The sequence below is a fragment of the Lissotriton helveticus genome, chromosome 8 (genome assembly GCF_964261635.1).
Source record: "Lissotriton helveticus chromosome 8, aLisHel1.1, whole genome shotgun sequence".
Classification (NCBI taxonomy): domain Eukaryota; kingdom Metazoa; phylum Chordata; class Amphibia; order Caudata; family Salamandridae; genus Lissotriton; species Lissotriton helveticus.
The window spans coordinates 1,056,947,531-1,056,964,771 of NC_136069.1; the positions used below are offsets into that span (position 1 = coordinate 1,056,947,531).

A 17,241-nucleotide genomic window follows, 5' to 3' on the forward strand; every position below is an offset into this window, starting at 1 on the left:
CCAGAAGACCTGCCTGAAATTATAATTCAATCAAATTTAGAATGGTAGTCAATATTGTTCTCTGGGGAGTTCAACATTTTTAGTTACCTGAGTATACCCAAAAAATTAGAAAGGCGCTATTATAAAGTCCTTTCACAAAAAAAGATGCTCTCATAGATCAAACAAGCTATTGTTTTATCCGTTTAATTGATGTGGGGGTGAACGTATATGCAAAAATATTATTACACTAAATTAAAACTGGGATTTAACAGGTCAATTTAATTCACATAGAATAGGGTGGTTTTAGAGAAGGTCACTTTACCATTGATCATTATTTCAGTTTCTGGGTCATCGCTTGGTAATCCATCAAAACCAGGGATTTATTATACACCTGTTTTGTAGATTTCCATACAGCATTTCATTTAGTAAGTTATGAAATCTTATTTGCTAGATCAGAAGTTTTAAATATACTATGCGTTATACTAGAGATACTGAAAGAAATACATCAAAATAATTGGACAACGATAGTGCTGCATCATCTACGGGAAGATTATTATCAATTATGAATTGCGCAACGTAATGCACTGGCTCCTACATTATTTTTGTTTTATCTAACATACCACCAGAAAGTCTTATTAGATTCCCATGTACTCTCACCCAAAATTGGAGAATACAGCTCCCATGCTTTCTCTATGAAGACAATCTGGTAATTTCGGACAGAACCCCAATTGGTCTGGTGAGGAAATTGGCAGAATTTGACAAGTACTGTAAAAAACAAACTACATATCAACTTGGAAAAACTATAAAAAAGGTCTTTGGTAAAAAAAAAAAAATATGAGTATGGTTTGGTCAATTGGCCAGTCTAGGGTTGAGGGAGTCTTGGACTACAAGTATTTGAGAATGGTTTTTACTACATCATCATCTTGGTCGCTGCACATTTACATTGTAAACTCAAACACACTTGCAACCACAGGAGGTCTAAAAAAACTTCAAACATGAGTATGGAGGACCTCGTTACAACCAGTGTTTGCTATTAATAAAGCTATATTACCTCCCCAATTTCTGTCTGGGGCTGAGATACTAAGACTAAGTGGACATTTAGATTGGGAAAAGGTGGAAGGAGGCTGCCTGAAAACCCCCTTTTCCTTACCTAAAGGTGCTGTGGTCCCCGCTATAAGAATGGAAACCCATTTTTAGTCATGGTCTTTCATCATCCTAGTTTGAAATTTGAGATACTGGAGTAATTTGTTAAATTAATTTCAAATAAAAGTAGCCACACTTTCTAAAGGTGAAATCATCTAAAGCAAATGTAGCTGTGCAAAGGAGCTAAGGACACAGTTTTTCCTGCTACAATTTTCTAAAAGAATAATACTTTTAATGTTGACCTCCACATAGCTTTATCAAGAATAGAGTTGACAGTGTTACGTTTGTAGGTCTAAAGTGAATGAAAGCTAAGGCACTTATTTTTAAAGATTTCCGTCATTCATTTACGTGAGTTGTTGGAAGATAATTAATTTCCTTATAGGTATTCCCATCAGAACAAGCAAATGTGCAGTAGAATATCAATATTTAGAATATGATTACATTTTCTCCTTTGGACACCAGTTGGGTATAACTCTTTTAAGAACTCAGACAGGGTGTCTAGATGAGGTTACCAAAAGCAATTTACCAAAGTGCAAACTGCAAAAGACAGTCTTTAGTTTTAAGCTATGTGATGTACATTTTTAAAACTTTTCTTTAAATTTCACATAATATTAAAATTGTCTGCAATTGTGCCTGTGATTTTAAAATCACTGTGAGGAAAGTGATGTATTATATGGTGAGATTGTGAAACCTCACCATAATACGCTCATGTTACTGCCTTCAGTAAAGTCAGGCTAATTTGTAAAACCTTTAGCTCAACCCAGGCTAGTTGTGGCTTTGAGCAGTCAGGCTTAAACAAAGTAATACGAGTAAATCATTTAGAAGTACCAAAGCAATTAAATAAAATCACACAACATGAAAGAAATACAGCAATTTATATAAATTGATCTTATTTTTATGAATTGTTAGACACCAAAACTAACAAAATTGATTAGAGGGTTCTAGAGATATAGATTTTTAAGTAAAGCGTAAATCACAGCTTTTCATTCAAAATGCAAACAAACATTGGCAACTAGCTCGGTTAGTGGAAACTTTGAATACTTTGTAAAATGTTTAAAGATTCCGACTCTCTTTGGGTGACCAACTTCGGAAGGGAGGAGGTCAAGGGGGCCTGTAAGGAGTTGTAGAATTGGTTACTTTTTCAGCAAAGCAGTCCCAGTCCAGTTCCAGACTCTAGAGGCGAACCACAATAGACTAATATGGAGTAGTTTTGATGCAAGGGATACAGGATGCTTTAGATGATATGGGATACAAAGGATGCTGTGCGGTCAATGGTAGGCTTCCTGAGGACACTCCTCGGGCCACAGTCTTGGTGGGGTGAATTTCGACACTGGGGTTAATGTCCAACGAATTTTTCTTGTGTCCAACAAAAATCCATCTGCCACTGGACTCCTGGACTCCGGTCACAGCAAAACCAGCAGTTCCCTTTGGTGAAGGCTAGTGGTCATCTTGGCAACTAAACTGCACTTTGAAGTCTCTCCCAGGTCCAGCAGACTCAAGTGCAACTTTTGAGCATCAAGACTTTGCCTCCTTGGCTGCATGCTGTGGTGGTTAGTGGCCATCAGGTGACTGTAGCTACTGACTAACCAGGATAGGCTTCCTCAACTTTTGTGGTCCTGATCCTTCAACAGAAAGCCAGCCAACTGACTCCTGGAGTTCACTTCTTCCATCTGAGGCTCAGGAGTGGCCTTTCCTCGAGGCCAGCACAACAGGCACAGTCCTTTCTCTTCTAGTCTAAGCATCAGCAGGTGCAGTACAGTGGTTGAAGCAGCCTCTCTTGTTCGATTCAGGGAAAAAACGGTTTGGCAACTGGTCCCTAAGTCCCAAGTGACAACCCATCTACCTGAACAAAAAAGCAACCCCTCTTGTGGGAGTCCATCATTTGCCCTTCAAAGGCTGCATCCCCAGTGAAGTTCACCTTTTGGACTCATGCCCTGCGTGGCTTCATTCCAGGGAACGGTAACACCTCTTGCAATGGCAATCCTCTATAGTTCCCACTTATGGAAGTTGTTCATACAGGATAGTCATCAAAGCTGCCTTGTGGCCAGCTTCTGCAAATGGCCACTGGAAAACTTGGCCAATAGAGAGGCACCTTTCTAACAGAAGCATTTCTTTAAAACGTACATTAAATATGACATGGGCATCAAGTCAGGTTTAATGTAACAATTATTTTGATACATTGAAGTAACAGCTTTAGCAGTCCCATTCAGAAGTTAGCACAGCTGAGAGGTCAGCATGTAATTCTGCACCATTAGTCACTCCACAATAAAAATGACCAACTTCAGGTTTTTAAAATACATATCCTACTTGTTAATAGATAGCACCCTGCCTTGGGACTCCATAAGCCTGCAGTAGGGATAACATATATATTAAAAAAGGAAGGCTTGGGTTTTTGTCATTAGTTGAAATGGCAAAGTTGAGTTAGGAGTTTAAAACTGCTCTGTCAATCTACAGTGGCAGGCTGGGAGACATGTTTTCACATTGTCACATCGGGGGGGGGGGCACGTCAATGCTGCAGCCCTGGTGGGAGACTTTAACCTGCAGGCTCTTGGTACCCCTAGTACCATGTACTAGGGACTTATAAGTAAGTACATTCATACCAATTGGGCATAAGCTAATCAAACAGTGACTTTTAAGGGTCATAGCATTAGCACTGAGGTGTGGTTTGAAGACCTCAGTGCACTCAGAGTTAAAAAGAAAATGCAGCATCAAGCTAAGACTTTGGGGGGTGATCATGCAAAAAGAGGCATTTTATTACATCTGCATAGGAGTATTTGATCAATTGTGTGCATCTATTGTTTAAGAGACATTTGTCTTAAATAAACAAACCTTTTTTCATTGAAAGCTTGTAAGACTAATTTGAATGTCAGTTGGAATATTTTCTGGTCTGAATAATGACATACTTGGAGAAAAGGCTTTTCCAGTACTCCTCGATTTAAAGAGGTCTCCAGTCATTTCTGAGAAAAAAAATCTCCCATGTGGGAGACAAAATAAATTTGCAGTCTCTGTACTTCGGTTAAGATTAAACAAGATACTGCCTGCATACGGTAACAAGTTAACCAGGGAGAACTTGCCTTCGAGATGATCAATAATAACTAGGTCTACGTTCCATATTCAAGCATAAAAACTTATCTTAACTCGTGGTGGCTCAGATATTAAACTCTCCTTCTCTAGAGATTGCTTATCAAAAATAGAAATGTATGGGTTCTGATTTTTCATTTTCCATCTTTGATTTTTAAACTCTGCCAGGAAACTTGGAATTTGAATAAAAATGCAATTTATCTCCAGAAATTTGTATGACCTAATTTACCTCTTGGATTTTGGGGCTTATTCAATAACTTTAACTATGAGCATCATCGAAGAGAAACTCAATGATCCACCACTGTGATAACTATGTCAGTAAAGTCAAAGGGACAGTCTGAATATGCCTAACCATCTTCATGCTCTTTGGACTGACATACAGTAGCTTCTCTTTGGGGTTAGCAGATTATTTTACGGCAGCGTCAGATATTTTCACTGAAATGATCTTTTTTTGGGCAAGATTAGATTGGCGTCTAGGGCACAACCTGTAGGTAGACACCATATGGTTCCTACAGGTAGAACGTTTGGTGAATTTCTGATTTTAAAAAACAAAGTAAAACTAATAGCAATACCATTTCATGCAATCTTTTATCTTTCTGCATTGCAGCTGAAATTGCTATGGGAATATGTTTAGTATGTGCTTTGAACAAAAGGCAAATGGACAAATATTAATTAACTTTTACTTTAGGTCACGAGGGTCCAACTTTTCCAGTCCGTTATAGTACAATGGCTTTAATAAAAGGGGAAAAAAGTATTGCAGTAGGTTACTCCTACTGGCCACAAGGGCACATTTTGTCTGCCATGCCTTGATTTTTCGACAAAGGATCTGTGTATGTCTGAGAACAAACTTGTAAATGTGTTCACCTTCATTTTACAACTGCCACTGCTACCCGTTTACACCCGAGGTATACACCGAGACGCCTGCTGACAATGACATGTTCGGGTAATTATGAGACTTGTATGAAGGATTCACTGATTAAAAGTTAAAATAATGTCAGCAATTTGAAGACATAGGTAAATCACTTCACATGTTAAATTAGCTATGGTTCAAAGCACAGTTTTTGTTCAGATTTATAGGGGCGAAGAACTGACCAAGGTTGGTTGTGATAATAATCTGTTGCTGAAATAACCATTGATAAATTATTATGAAACATCTTATCAAGCAATGAACTAGAACATATTGCATAATGGCTTTACAGTAAACTCTAAGGTGATCATTAGGCAGTTCTTCTAAATCCCAGGGCACCCGGCAACAGGATTTACCAGGCAAATCAGGATTACAAATTGAGTGGATTAAATGGCACCTTGTTTTTCTCCCCTCGGACACACTTTGCCTATTGAAAGCAAGTGGAATTTTTCTAGGAAAATGTATTAAAACACATGCGGAAAAAGCTGGTGCAGTTATTCACAGTAAACCTGTAGTGGTAACGTAATACCACACTCAGTAATTACTGTACCTGCCAGTATTTGTAATTCTGAGAAAGGTATTACCAATGTTGTTTTCTCAGATAACGTGTACTAAACACCAAAGAGAGGCCTTCATACATACAGAACAAAGGGCCTGATTACGATGACTTTGGGACTGCCACCAACAGCCCATCAAATTTGGAAAATATATGAATATGACACGAAGGGTTCTAATCGAAAACATCACAGAGGAAAAGTGTGCAATTGCAACTGTTGAGTCTCTGGTAATAAAAGAAGGAGCATAACAGTGAATAGCCCCTCCAAGAAAGAACTGTTTGGCACCCTTATGCCCCACAAGAAACTAAGTATCAACTGCCCATGAAAATATAGGGAACACGGACCTTGCTAATATTTAATTTTAAAATCAATGAATTTAAGAACAAGACCACATTTTAGAAACGGTCTGGCATTACTGAGCAAATGACATTCCTAATCTTTTATACACGCTCAGATATATGTATTATAATGGCACAAGATACATATTTTTAGTGTAATTTTGGATAATTTACTAAAATTTTGCCATGATTTTAAGTAATTATGCAAAAAATAAAAAATAATTCATTCATTCAGAGTATTTATGTAAGGGTAAAAGTGGACTTCTTATATTTATGCATGTGAAAATGCTGCCGCCACATGTGTGTAACATGGAATTGAGAAAGAATTATGTTACAACCTATTACTATCTGCCACTGTTACAGCGTCCAGTAGTACTTCTGAAATTCTGTGGTTTCCAAAAACAGTCATGCCTTCAAATACAGGGCTAAGAACATTTATTTAGAGTGAAGCTCTGAATTATTTTATAATAAATGAGAATTACTATAAATAAATATATTTGCAGCCAATCTTGTCTATCCCTATTAAGTTCATTGGTTATCTCTGACGTTCATAACTGGAGTGTAAAATGGTTGATTAAAGAAAGTTTAAAGAAGAAAACTAACAAAAAAGTCCACTTTCTCTGCCCTCCATCGACTCTCACACCACCCATCCAATGACAAGAAAATGTGAGTTATCTGTATTTGAAACGTGTTGGATGTCTGGGAGGACCATTGGTTAAATACCTGGTGTGGGCTTAGAAGGCTGTGCTTCTGGTATTCCGTGAATCGGATAAATCCAGCGTATCCCAGAGATCTCTCCGTTCTCAGCTCTGCTGATGCTGCAATGAGACACAGGTACAGCATTAAAATGTGAGATAACCAGTCCTTTAACATTTATCAATATTTTATGTTAGGCATAACTGCAAGGAATGTAGGTATACTCTGAACCACAGCTTAACAGCACTTTGAACAATTACCGCAATGTTTGGGACGTAGTTATCATCTTTAGACATTATTTTATATATATAAAAGATAGAAATTTCCTCAAACCTTAATCCTAACAATGATGGCCACATTCATAAATGCATTAGTACAACAGGTCTCATGAGAGTACTACATTTGCTAGGCTGTTTGAGACCTGGTAGAGTATAATCCGTTTGTGCTTCCATGTTATGCTACAAAATACATTAAAAACATGGATGGCAAGCAGGTTGGGACCCAATAAATAAGCCATTGATATGGGGGTTACTAGACAACAAGATAGAGTAAAGCTCTTAATGAGGATTGGGTGAACCAATGAATGTGGATTAAGTTGAGAAAGAAGACATTCTTATGCACCTAGAAGACATCATGGGAAGCTATACAAAGAGCACAGCACAATGGGAATTAGTCTATGAAATGCAGCAATTCTGTGCAGTATGAGGGAACTCTACAGATTACAATATTATTTTGGATGATGCATTAGGGACTGAATTCTCTAAATCTGAAAATCTAGCAGCCAGAAGCCAGGGGGAACAAGTATGGAAAAATTATGTACATGGGAGGACTGTGACGTCAGTGAATTATGATACTCAGGCTGAACTAGAGGAAGAACAGACTAATGTGTAGAAAGGGACTTGCAGCTATGGCTGTGGAGAAAGGAAAAAGGCTTATGGAAGATGCAAATATTAAATTATGAGAATGAACAATCCTGGAATGCTGGAATAAGTCATCCCCTGTTCCTTGATATGGGAAGGGTCTCACAATTAAATTAACATACGCATAAACTTTTAAGTGACCTATGTACCTACACGCTCACAGAGTGCCGTTGGAGAAAAGGTGAGAAAACAATCACCGCAGCTGCCTTCTGTTAGACTTGGAATCTTTGGTGCGGTTCCCCTGACTTTTTGCATCTACCTACTGTATTTTCGATGCTGTGCTGGATGTCGGTTTTGCTGCCTTAGATGCTTTGGACACTTTGCCACTGCTGATCATTGTTAACGTGCAAGTGCTCCCTGTGTAAATTGTTATTACAATTGGTTCTCCCTGATTGGCATATTTGATTTACTGGTTAGTCCCCAGTAAAGTGTACTGAGTGTTCCACGGCCTGTAAATCAAATGCTACTAGTGGGCCTGCAGCGCTGAATGTGCCACCCACAAGAGTAGCCCTGAAAGGGTATCTCAGACCTGCCACTGCAGTGTCTGCACAAAGTTTTAAACTGCCATGTCGACCTGGCAAGTGCACCCACTTGCCAGGCCCTAACCTTTCCTTTTCTTACATGTAAGGCACTCCTCTGGTAGGCCCAAGGTACAACCATGAGCAAGGTGCAGGGTATGTGGAAGGTAGGATATGTACGGGTGTGTGTGACATGTCCTGATAGTGAAATACAGTGTATTTTGTTTCTCACTATTGAAAGACTATCTGCCCCATAGGATAACATGGGAGATACTTTGTAACATCTTATAAGTATAACGTCCCATTGGGACAAGATAGAGAAATAAAGTTTAGGCTCTCTGAACTCAGAATTTAATAACACACCTTTTAGTAAAGATGTTTTTAAAATTGTGTATTTGAAAATGCCACTTTTAGAAAGTAGGCATTTTCTTGTTTAACCATTATGTGTGCCTCTGCCTGCTTGTGGATTGACTGTCTGTTGTTGGAGTGACAAGGGGTGGGGATGCGCAGTCACTCTAGACAGCACTGGGGGTGTTGAGGTGTGCCTGGCCCTTCCTGGATGACTCAGAGCTGAGCTGAATAGGCCTTTACAGTATTTAGAGCAGTGGGAGGAGTTTTCCTTGCACCTGAATAGGGCCTTTCTCCTTTGCACAATGCTGTTTCCATCCCTGTGGTCATACTGCACCAGTGAGGACATACTTGGTTTGGACTGGGCTCAGAGTCCCTTGCACAAAGAAGAACAAAGATAAAATGGAGTATAAGTAGTGGATCTTATACCCCAGAACTTTAGATCACTTCTGGACTCGAGAGGAACCTTTGCAAGGCGAAGAGCGTGATAACTGTGAGGAAGACTACTGCCCTTTTGTTTGTGCTGTGTGGGGTTGCCCTGCAGTTGCTGCTTATGCCAAGGAAAGAACAAAGACAGGAACATTCCTGTGAACCTGCTTGAAGAAGAATCTCCAAGGGCCTGTGTGTGCAGGCCTCCTGTTCTTAAGTTTCAGGGACATAAAGACTTCACCCCCAGCTCCCCTGAACTCTATTGCTGAGAGTTCTGACCTGCCAGGAGGGACCTATTCCAGATGTGGGCCTCTGGAGGTTGTTCCTTCTGCTGGGAGCTGGAAGCAACTTGAAATAAACCGGTCCTAGGATGCTTGATTCCGGTCCAGGGAAGGCTTGGCAGTTTGGGCTGGACTCTTCTCATGAGGCACATGGTCAAGACTGATTTGCCTATGGCCATGTCTGAACTGGGGTGGCGTGGTGAGCAAAATAACGATGGATTAAACCCATATCCGTGACTCGGGGTGAATGTTTTGCCAATGTGCAACATTCCATCCATCATCTTGTGTGTTTTGCTGTTCGCCCTATGTGGGAAGGGTATGCCCAGATGGGGGGCCCCGTGCTCACTACGCCACTGGAGTCAAGCTATCCTAGCTGATTACGGCTGATAGCCAGAAACCGGTCCTAGGATGCTTGATTCCGGTCCAGGGAAGACATGGCTTGGCAGTTCGGGCTGGACTGTTCCCATGAGGCACAGGGTAAAGACTGATTTGCATATGAGCATGTCTGAACTGGGGTGGCGTGGTGAGCAAAATAACGATGGATTAAACCCAGATCTGTGACTGGGGGTGAATGTTTTGCCAATGTGCAACATTCCGTCCATAATCTTGTGTGTTTAGCAACTTGAAAGAAGCAAGAAGATCTGTCTCCGACGCCATCAGCGACACTGCTGTAGCACCTACAGATATCAACATTTCTCGACGCCAGTGCTTGCACCAACCCCGTCATCGCCAGCGGCCACATCCTGTTATAGAGGCTCCGATAATCCACGAGGGTGACTTTATGAACTCACCAACTTCATACCGTCACCGGAACCGATACCCCACCACTGACACAACTGACTTCTCCTGTCCTGGATTCGACACGTCGCCTCCTTGCGGACACAACACCTTACCTCCCCCGTGGCAGCCAGGGAGCCGGCCTCAACCTGTGCACCGACACCTCACCTCCACGACGCCATCCATCGCCATAGACTTTGTTATCCAAAGGTATTGTTTGTCTGGGGCTCCATGTGACTCCATGACTGTGCTGTACTTTGGATTTATTGCTGTCACGATGTTGCAATAGACCCTGGTGCAGCTATTTGTTTTCTACAAGCTGTATTTTGGAAGTAACTTTTTAAGTGCTATTTTACTACCTGTATGTTGGATTTTTGTCAGTTTGGTCTTGTTGAGTTTAGATAAAGATATTTTATTTTTCTAATCTAGTATGGTGTCCATGTGTGGTGTTATCACTGTGTTACTGTGTGTTTTGAGTACAAATACTTTGCTCATTGCCTTTGGGATAAGCCTGTCTGCTCGTGCCAAGCTACCAAGAGGGTGAGCAGGGGTTATCTAATGGTGTATCCCCCTTACCCTGCCTAGAAGCAAGGGTTCCTATTTGGACAAAAGTGCCTATCTCTGCCAACTAGAGACCCCCATTTCTAACACTTTCCAAAACTAAAATAATTGTAACAGGGCACAGAATGATACTGCTCCACTGAGGTACCATGTATCTGTGTTAAACAAGTTTAAAATGTGTATTAAACAACGATAAAAGAAATAATAAAATTTTAACTGAATTTGTAATCTTCATTCTAAACATTGTCTGCCCAGAAAACCTAATGATCATGTCTTTTTCAAATGTAAACATTTTAACAAATGGCTACAGATGGTACAACACACACAAATGATTTCCTGGATCAAGCAGCATACACATTAGAAATGTTGCTCTATTTTCACTTCTCACCATTTCAGTTCTGTGTCCAGCTCTTCAAAGTTATCACAAGGCCAGTTTTCACCATTTTGCTTGACCATGTGCACAACCACCAAGGCTTCGTACAATTTCATAGTTTCAGGAGTAAACAGAACTGGTATGTCCATCTTTTCTTTAGGAGCAAGAGGGATGCCTGGAAGGTAAATATCAGGGTTAGGTCAAAACTACTCTTACGACTTCCCAGTCCAGATTGTTCAGTTTGTTCAAACTGAAATGGCATTAGCAACGTATTCCCTGCCATCCTTGCAGTTCCTCCATTACCGTAGATTACCCCAATGTAACTGATACAAGGGGCAACCGAGGTAAGATACCGGCTTACAACCTGGGTGGAGATGGTTATGGGTGGTGGACTGTCATTATGTTGGAAACAGGACTGGCCTTGAAAATGACACCAAAAACATATACTTTACGAATCAAATCACTTAAAATTAAAAGTAACATTAGAAAAAGGCAGAATTTGCAATTTATCTGGGAACAAGAAGTGATGTTCACTGTTTGGCATCTAGGATACCGGACACTGTGAACTGGCTTTGAAATGTAGCAGAATGATCATTGGGACAAAAAGTCTTATGAAAATGACATAGAAGAATGCAAAAATGGAGAAGATTTAATTGCTTGGCTAATTATTAACAACAACTTGGCCCACCCACCAGATAAGTTACCCTCTTGGAATCTCGGTTTCCATCGTTTGCCATTTTGTAGTACAAGCATCACACCATACACATTTCAAGTTGTAATGATATAATTAGTTTAATTGAATCGTGCTTTCTACAAGTGGTGTGTACGAGACCATAAACTAAATCAGATAGACAAATTGACAGCCCATAGGCAAATTGACAGATAGATATTCCATTTCTAGTTTTGTATTTTTGTTAGTTGAAGTAATAAAAACAGATTTCAAAATATAATGTGCATTTAAAATGTCTTGCAACACAAGCTGCATCTCCCCACAGCCCTCATTTAATGACATGGTTAATTCCCCCAAAAAGAAAATAATTTTAATGTATATGAAGTTTTACTCCAAGCAGAACTAAAGCCCCAAATACGCTTGTATAAGCTGTACCCAGGTAGAATACCTTGTCCAAAGTCACCAGCCTCCTCGGTTTGTGGTTGCAAGCTGAGCACAATTTTTGAAAGAGTGGTATCAGTAATATATCTTACTATCGTTTTTCAGCCACATTTATTGCAGCAGCACTTCTATAAAGTAAAAAAAAAAAGATTTCTTGGTTTCATTACCTGTGTCTTAAAATGGGAGGCTGATTTCACAATATCATTTCCTAAAATGAGACCAACTAAAAGAGATTGAAGGGATATGGTTCAGCCAATTGATACGCTTTGGCAAGTGCGCAATTAACACTTTGGTAAGAAAATTATTAATGTATTTATATATATTTGCAAGCACAGTGAACAGTGCGCAAAAAACTGGCCACACCTTTAATTAAACGTGTAGAGAAGCAGTCAAGGTACACCAGCCACAACTTTAAAGCGCACTCCTTTTCAGGTTTAAAAGAGATCAGGAAAATGCTGTCACTCACAGTGCAAGAAAGGTAATGGCTGAAGTGGGCTGACCCTTTGCCCTACGCTATATGCTATGGTGGGTAAAAGCAACATGTGAAGGACACTTCAAGAGATCAATGGATGTAAAGGACTGATTTGTGTAAAGGACTGACTAAAAGCCAGTGTATGCAAGTATGTACGCATATAGTTTTCAATATGATTTTTGTAAAGACCTTAAGCTATTGAGTCACCTAAACTTATCTCTAGGCCAGACTTAAAAATGTAAAACATCAAGAGATAAGACCCCGTCACATAGGCCTCACTTATATTGAATATCATGATTGGCCATCCTAGTTCAATATCTTTACAGTGGCCACCTTCCTCCAAGTCATGATGGACACTATTTTCAGTCCTGGACTTTTGTTTGGTAGCTTAATGTATTTTGGGTGTTGCAGTCTTCTTTTGCTTCCACTGAACTAATTATTTGAATACACCCAAAATAATTGATTTGAAGGTGAAATGTTCCGGACTGGAGACAGTGTCCAACATGAATAATGAGTGAAGTGGTCACCCTCGCTATTTTCTGTTCAGAGTTAGTCAGTTTCTAGAGATGGGCATGGCAAGGGGTGGCTTATTAGAGTAGGGGCGCGATTGGAGTGTATTGATTCTCGAATAATAGAGTGGCAACATCTATCTACTAAGCCTAACAATCAGAGGGGGTTAGCAGACACACATGTAGCTGCACTACTAAAATTGTACATAGAGGCCTATCTTCTGAAGAACCTTACAAAACATGAGAAATAAGGACTCCACCGATACCACACTTCTAATATGTGAGAAACACTAGTGGCTGCTCACACAGATTTCACTTTATGAAACTTTGTCTTTGAACGGATTCTTTTTATACTTTGCCCAGGCGTTTTCAATTTCTATTTGTTAGACCTACTTCCTAGCATGTTTTCCTCTCTATGCCTTCAACTTTGTCCTGCCTATCAGAGCACTACCTGCTGAGAGCTGCAGTCTGATCCAGCTGGGAGAGCGCTCAAAGGGGACTCCATAGGTTGTTCTCACAAGTAGTTGTAGGTGCAGAAACAATCTACCAGTGCACATGTGGCTCCCACATAATGTAGGTACTTAGATTGGCCTTTAGGGAAGTTTTTGGTGCTTGCTGGTTAGAACTTTCTGCCTCTAGACACAGAAACTAAGGAATCTTAAACCAAAAAACATGCCAACATATTTATCATCCTTTTCCGATCTCACTCTCTCCACATGACAGCAAAGTATCTTGAATGCCCTACAGTAGGAGAGCAGCTGTGCTGGCATTCTCCTTTTTAAAATGGGTTCCACTATAATGAAGATTTATAAAAACATTTAGGACCATCTGTTGATCCGTTATGGCTTTAGACTTATTCTTGACATGAAAACTGTTACTTAAATAAAATCTGCATTTTATATTGTTTTAATTCATTAAGTGCCTCTCTTCAATGTTTCTGGTTTGAATTTGTGATTGGGTTTTGTTGTGACTGGACTTGGAAGAGGAAGAGCAATACATTATTTAAAATCTACTAACGGTGTATGTCCAATGTGATGAAGCCATAGTTTACTTTCATTGATACAATGTTTTTATTTATCTATATAATTGTTTTTACAACATTCAACACCATCTTACTAGTCCTGCTTGACCTTACTGCAGCATTCAATACTCTATCTCCACTGAGACTTGTGCACCCTCTCAGGGAAATAGGCATTGGTGGATCGGCTCTGGGGTTCCTCGCTTCCTTTCTTTGAGATCGAACACAAACGGTGAAACTGGGCAATTTCTGCTCAGCTCCGAATTCCCTTCTGTGTGGAGTCCCTCAGGGCTCCTCCCTGAGCCCCACGTTATTTAACATCTATGTTGCCCCACTGGCTAAGGTGGAAAAATCTTTTGGCCCGGAAGTGTTGTCGTATGCGGACGACACACAAATTATAGTGTCCATCACCCATAGCATTAGTGACTCCGCCACCAATTAAAAAAATTGTATGGAAGCAGTCGCCTCGTGGATGATGCAAAACTTCCTGAAATTAAATGGTGAGAAGACCGAGGTTTTAATATTTGGAAACAATTCAGACATCTGGACCAGTGAATGGTGGCCGGACTCGCTATGTAACTGTCCAAGCCCTGTTTCCCATGGGAAAAATGTAGTAGTCCTTGTGGACAATGACCCTTCTTTGAGTCTACAGATTAACAGGACAATGTCGACCTGTTTTGGGATAATCAGAATCATTAGAAAGATCTCTCAGTTTCTATCACTTGCTTCCCGTAAACACGCTGTAATTTTGTTAATAATGTCCAGATTGGACTACTGTAACGCCCTTTATTTGGGTATTAACAAGAGACTGGTGCAACGCCTACAACTGGTGCAGAATGCTGCTGCCAGGCTGGTAATGGACCTGCCAAAATACCACTCAGCATCGGCTTCTCTTTCCACACTGCAGTGGCTTCCATTGGATCGCAGAATCCTTTTCAAAACCCTCTGTTTGACTCACAATGCCTACTATGGTTCGGGCCCTTCTGGTATCAAATCCATGTTTTAGCACTATGCTCCCACTAGGGAGCTCAGGTCGGTAAAAAAAACCTCCTCATAGTACCAAGGTTCAAAAAGGTGGAATGGGGAGGTAGAGCATTCTCGTCAGCAGCAACTAAGTTGTGGAATTCTCTCCCGGAGGAAATCTCCCAGCAGGTGTCACATTCCCTTTTTCGCAAAGCCTTAAAGACCTGGTTGTTTACAACTACCCCTGTCTGAGTGTGTTTCTGTCTTGTCCGCACATCGTTCTGCTATAGCGCCTTGATGCCCTTGGGCTAAGTTAGCACTCTATACATTTTATATTCATTCATTCTTTCATTCAAATTCTGGCAGACTGTTAGGCCTGTCCAGCCTTTCAAAGATATTCTAGCATTAATTATTACAGCGTAAATCTTCTACCCTTAGGGTTCGTCAAAGACAGTAACTGACAACAAACTCCTTTCTTGAGAAAGTAATCTGTGCCATTTCATGTCACAAAACATATATCTGCAGGTTTTAAAGAAAAATGACACTTCACCCTTACATGCCTTTTGACTTTAACATATGGTTTTCATAATCAAAATGTCAAGTGTAATGCATTTATCATAACTTTTCATAATAAATGGAGCATGCCTATGGCATCTGAAATACACTTTCCTATCAAACCAATCTGGCCTTCAGCGGTTATCATTGGCTTACCACCATAACTTACTCAGGCCCCCTCTATTGAGCTTAAACTTTCCCACAAGGCAACCATCAGACCTATCTTCATGAAACTACAAACGTATACACAATTACAGTTGGCAGTGTAAAACACTATTTCTCCTAAGAGAGCCTAACAAGGATTCAGTGCATATCTTCCATTTCGATGGTTTATCAGAGGGGTAGGCAGCACCAAAAACGTTGCCCACTACAGTAATCATTGAGAGTCAATTTAATAAAATACCTATCTGTAGGCTTTAATACAGAGTAATAGCAACCCACCCTTAATTGCCTATTGACCTTAACATATGCTTTTCATTATATATCTAATGTCTAGTGCATTTATTGCAACTTTTTGTAACAATCAGGCCTATTGCCTTTATCACTGGCTAATCACCATAACCAAGACACGTCTACTGTGTTAGGCATAAGCTTTCCCAGAAAACAACCGTCAGGTATACAGTAATATAATACTATAGATGCTATTGTAGGCTTATCACAATAACCAACTCAGACCTACTGTACTGAGAATAATGTTTCCCACAAGGGAACCATCTGGAATACAGTCAAAGTTGCAAATTACAGTTGGCAAAGCAAAATATTATTCTCCCCTAAGAAAGCCTAATAAGGATTGTCACACTACATATGTTTTATCCCCATTGTTTGTTCAGGTAGGTCATCAACACTAAAAGTCTTGACTACTATGGTAATCTGTGAGATTCCATATAACAAATTACCTGCCTGCAGGCTTTAGCTTGGTGTAATAACAATCCATCCTTAAATGGCTGTTACATTTAACATATGCTTCTCACAATAAGTATGTCAGGTCTACTGGCTTTGTCCTACTGTTTCATAATAAACAGATCAAAGCTATGAAAACTGGCATCACTGTTCTCAATGAACGGATATGGCCTAAGTACGTTATCATTGCATTTACACCTTAATCAACAAAGGCCTATTCAAAGGCACATAAAAGGGCAAACATCATTCATACAGTTATAAAATTATGAATATGCAGACAAATACAGTTTACAAAATAATCATGCAAAACCTCTCCATAGGACCCAACAAAAATTATCTGGGTGAAAATCCTCTAAACCCCGAACTTGTCAGAATGGATGACCAACGCCAAAACCCTTGCCTACTATGGCAATTTTAGAAAATCACATGTAACACAAAGCTTGTGTATAGCTTATAATACAGTATGATAACCGTAAAAGGATTATTGGCTTTAACAAATGCTTTCACAGTAAATTAGCTAGACCAACTGCCTTTATCCTAACATTTCACAATAAGCAGACCAGAACTATGGTATCGGACAAAAATTTTGCAGTGTACCAATTCGGCCCTTTGCTTGTTGCTATAGCCAACTCAAGACCACTGTTTTGAGTGTAAGCTTTCCCAAAAGGCATCCATCAGGCACACAGTCATAAAGTTAGAAAAGTATGCAACATTAAAGTTAACTCTGCAAAATACTTTCTCTCCTAAGCGGGACTAACAAGTATTCACACAGAGCAAATCTATATCTACGGTTTGCACAGAGGGT

The 17,241-nt window shown here is 39.9% G+C and overlaps 1 protein-coding gene across 1 annotated transcript in view; it reads right to left on the minus strand.

Moving 5' to 3' along the window:
* Positions 1–17,241, minus strand: part of CFAP47 (cilia and flagella associated protein 47) — a 2,858,849-nt gene that overhangs the window by 678,008 nt on the left and 2,163,600 nt on the right. Inside the window, exons 58-59 of the mRNA XM_078657910.1 lie at positions 10,924–11,083; positions 6,729–6,823 (exon numbers count right to left, since the gene is read on the minus strand). Coding sequence (XP_078514036.1) covers positions 6,729–6,823; positions 10,924–11,083 — 255 coding nt within the window. The remainder of the gene's footprint in view (positions 1–6,728; positions 6,824–10,923; positions 11,084–17,241) is intronic.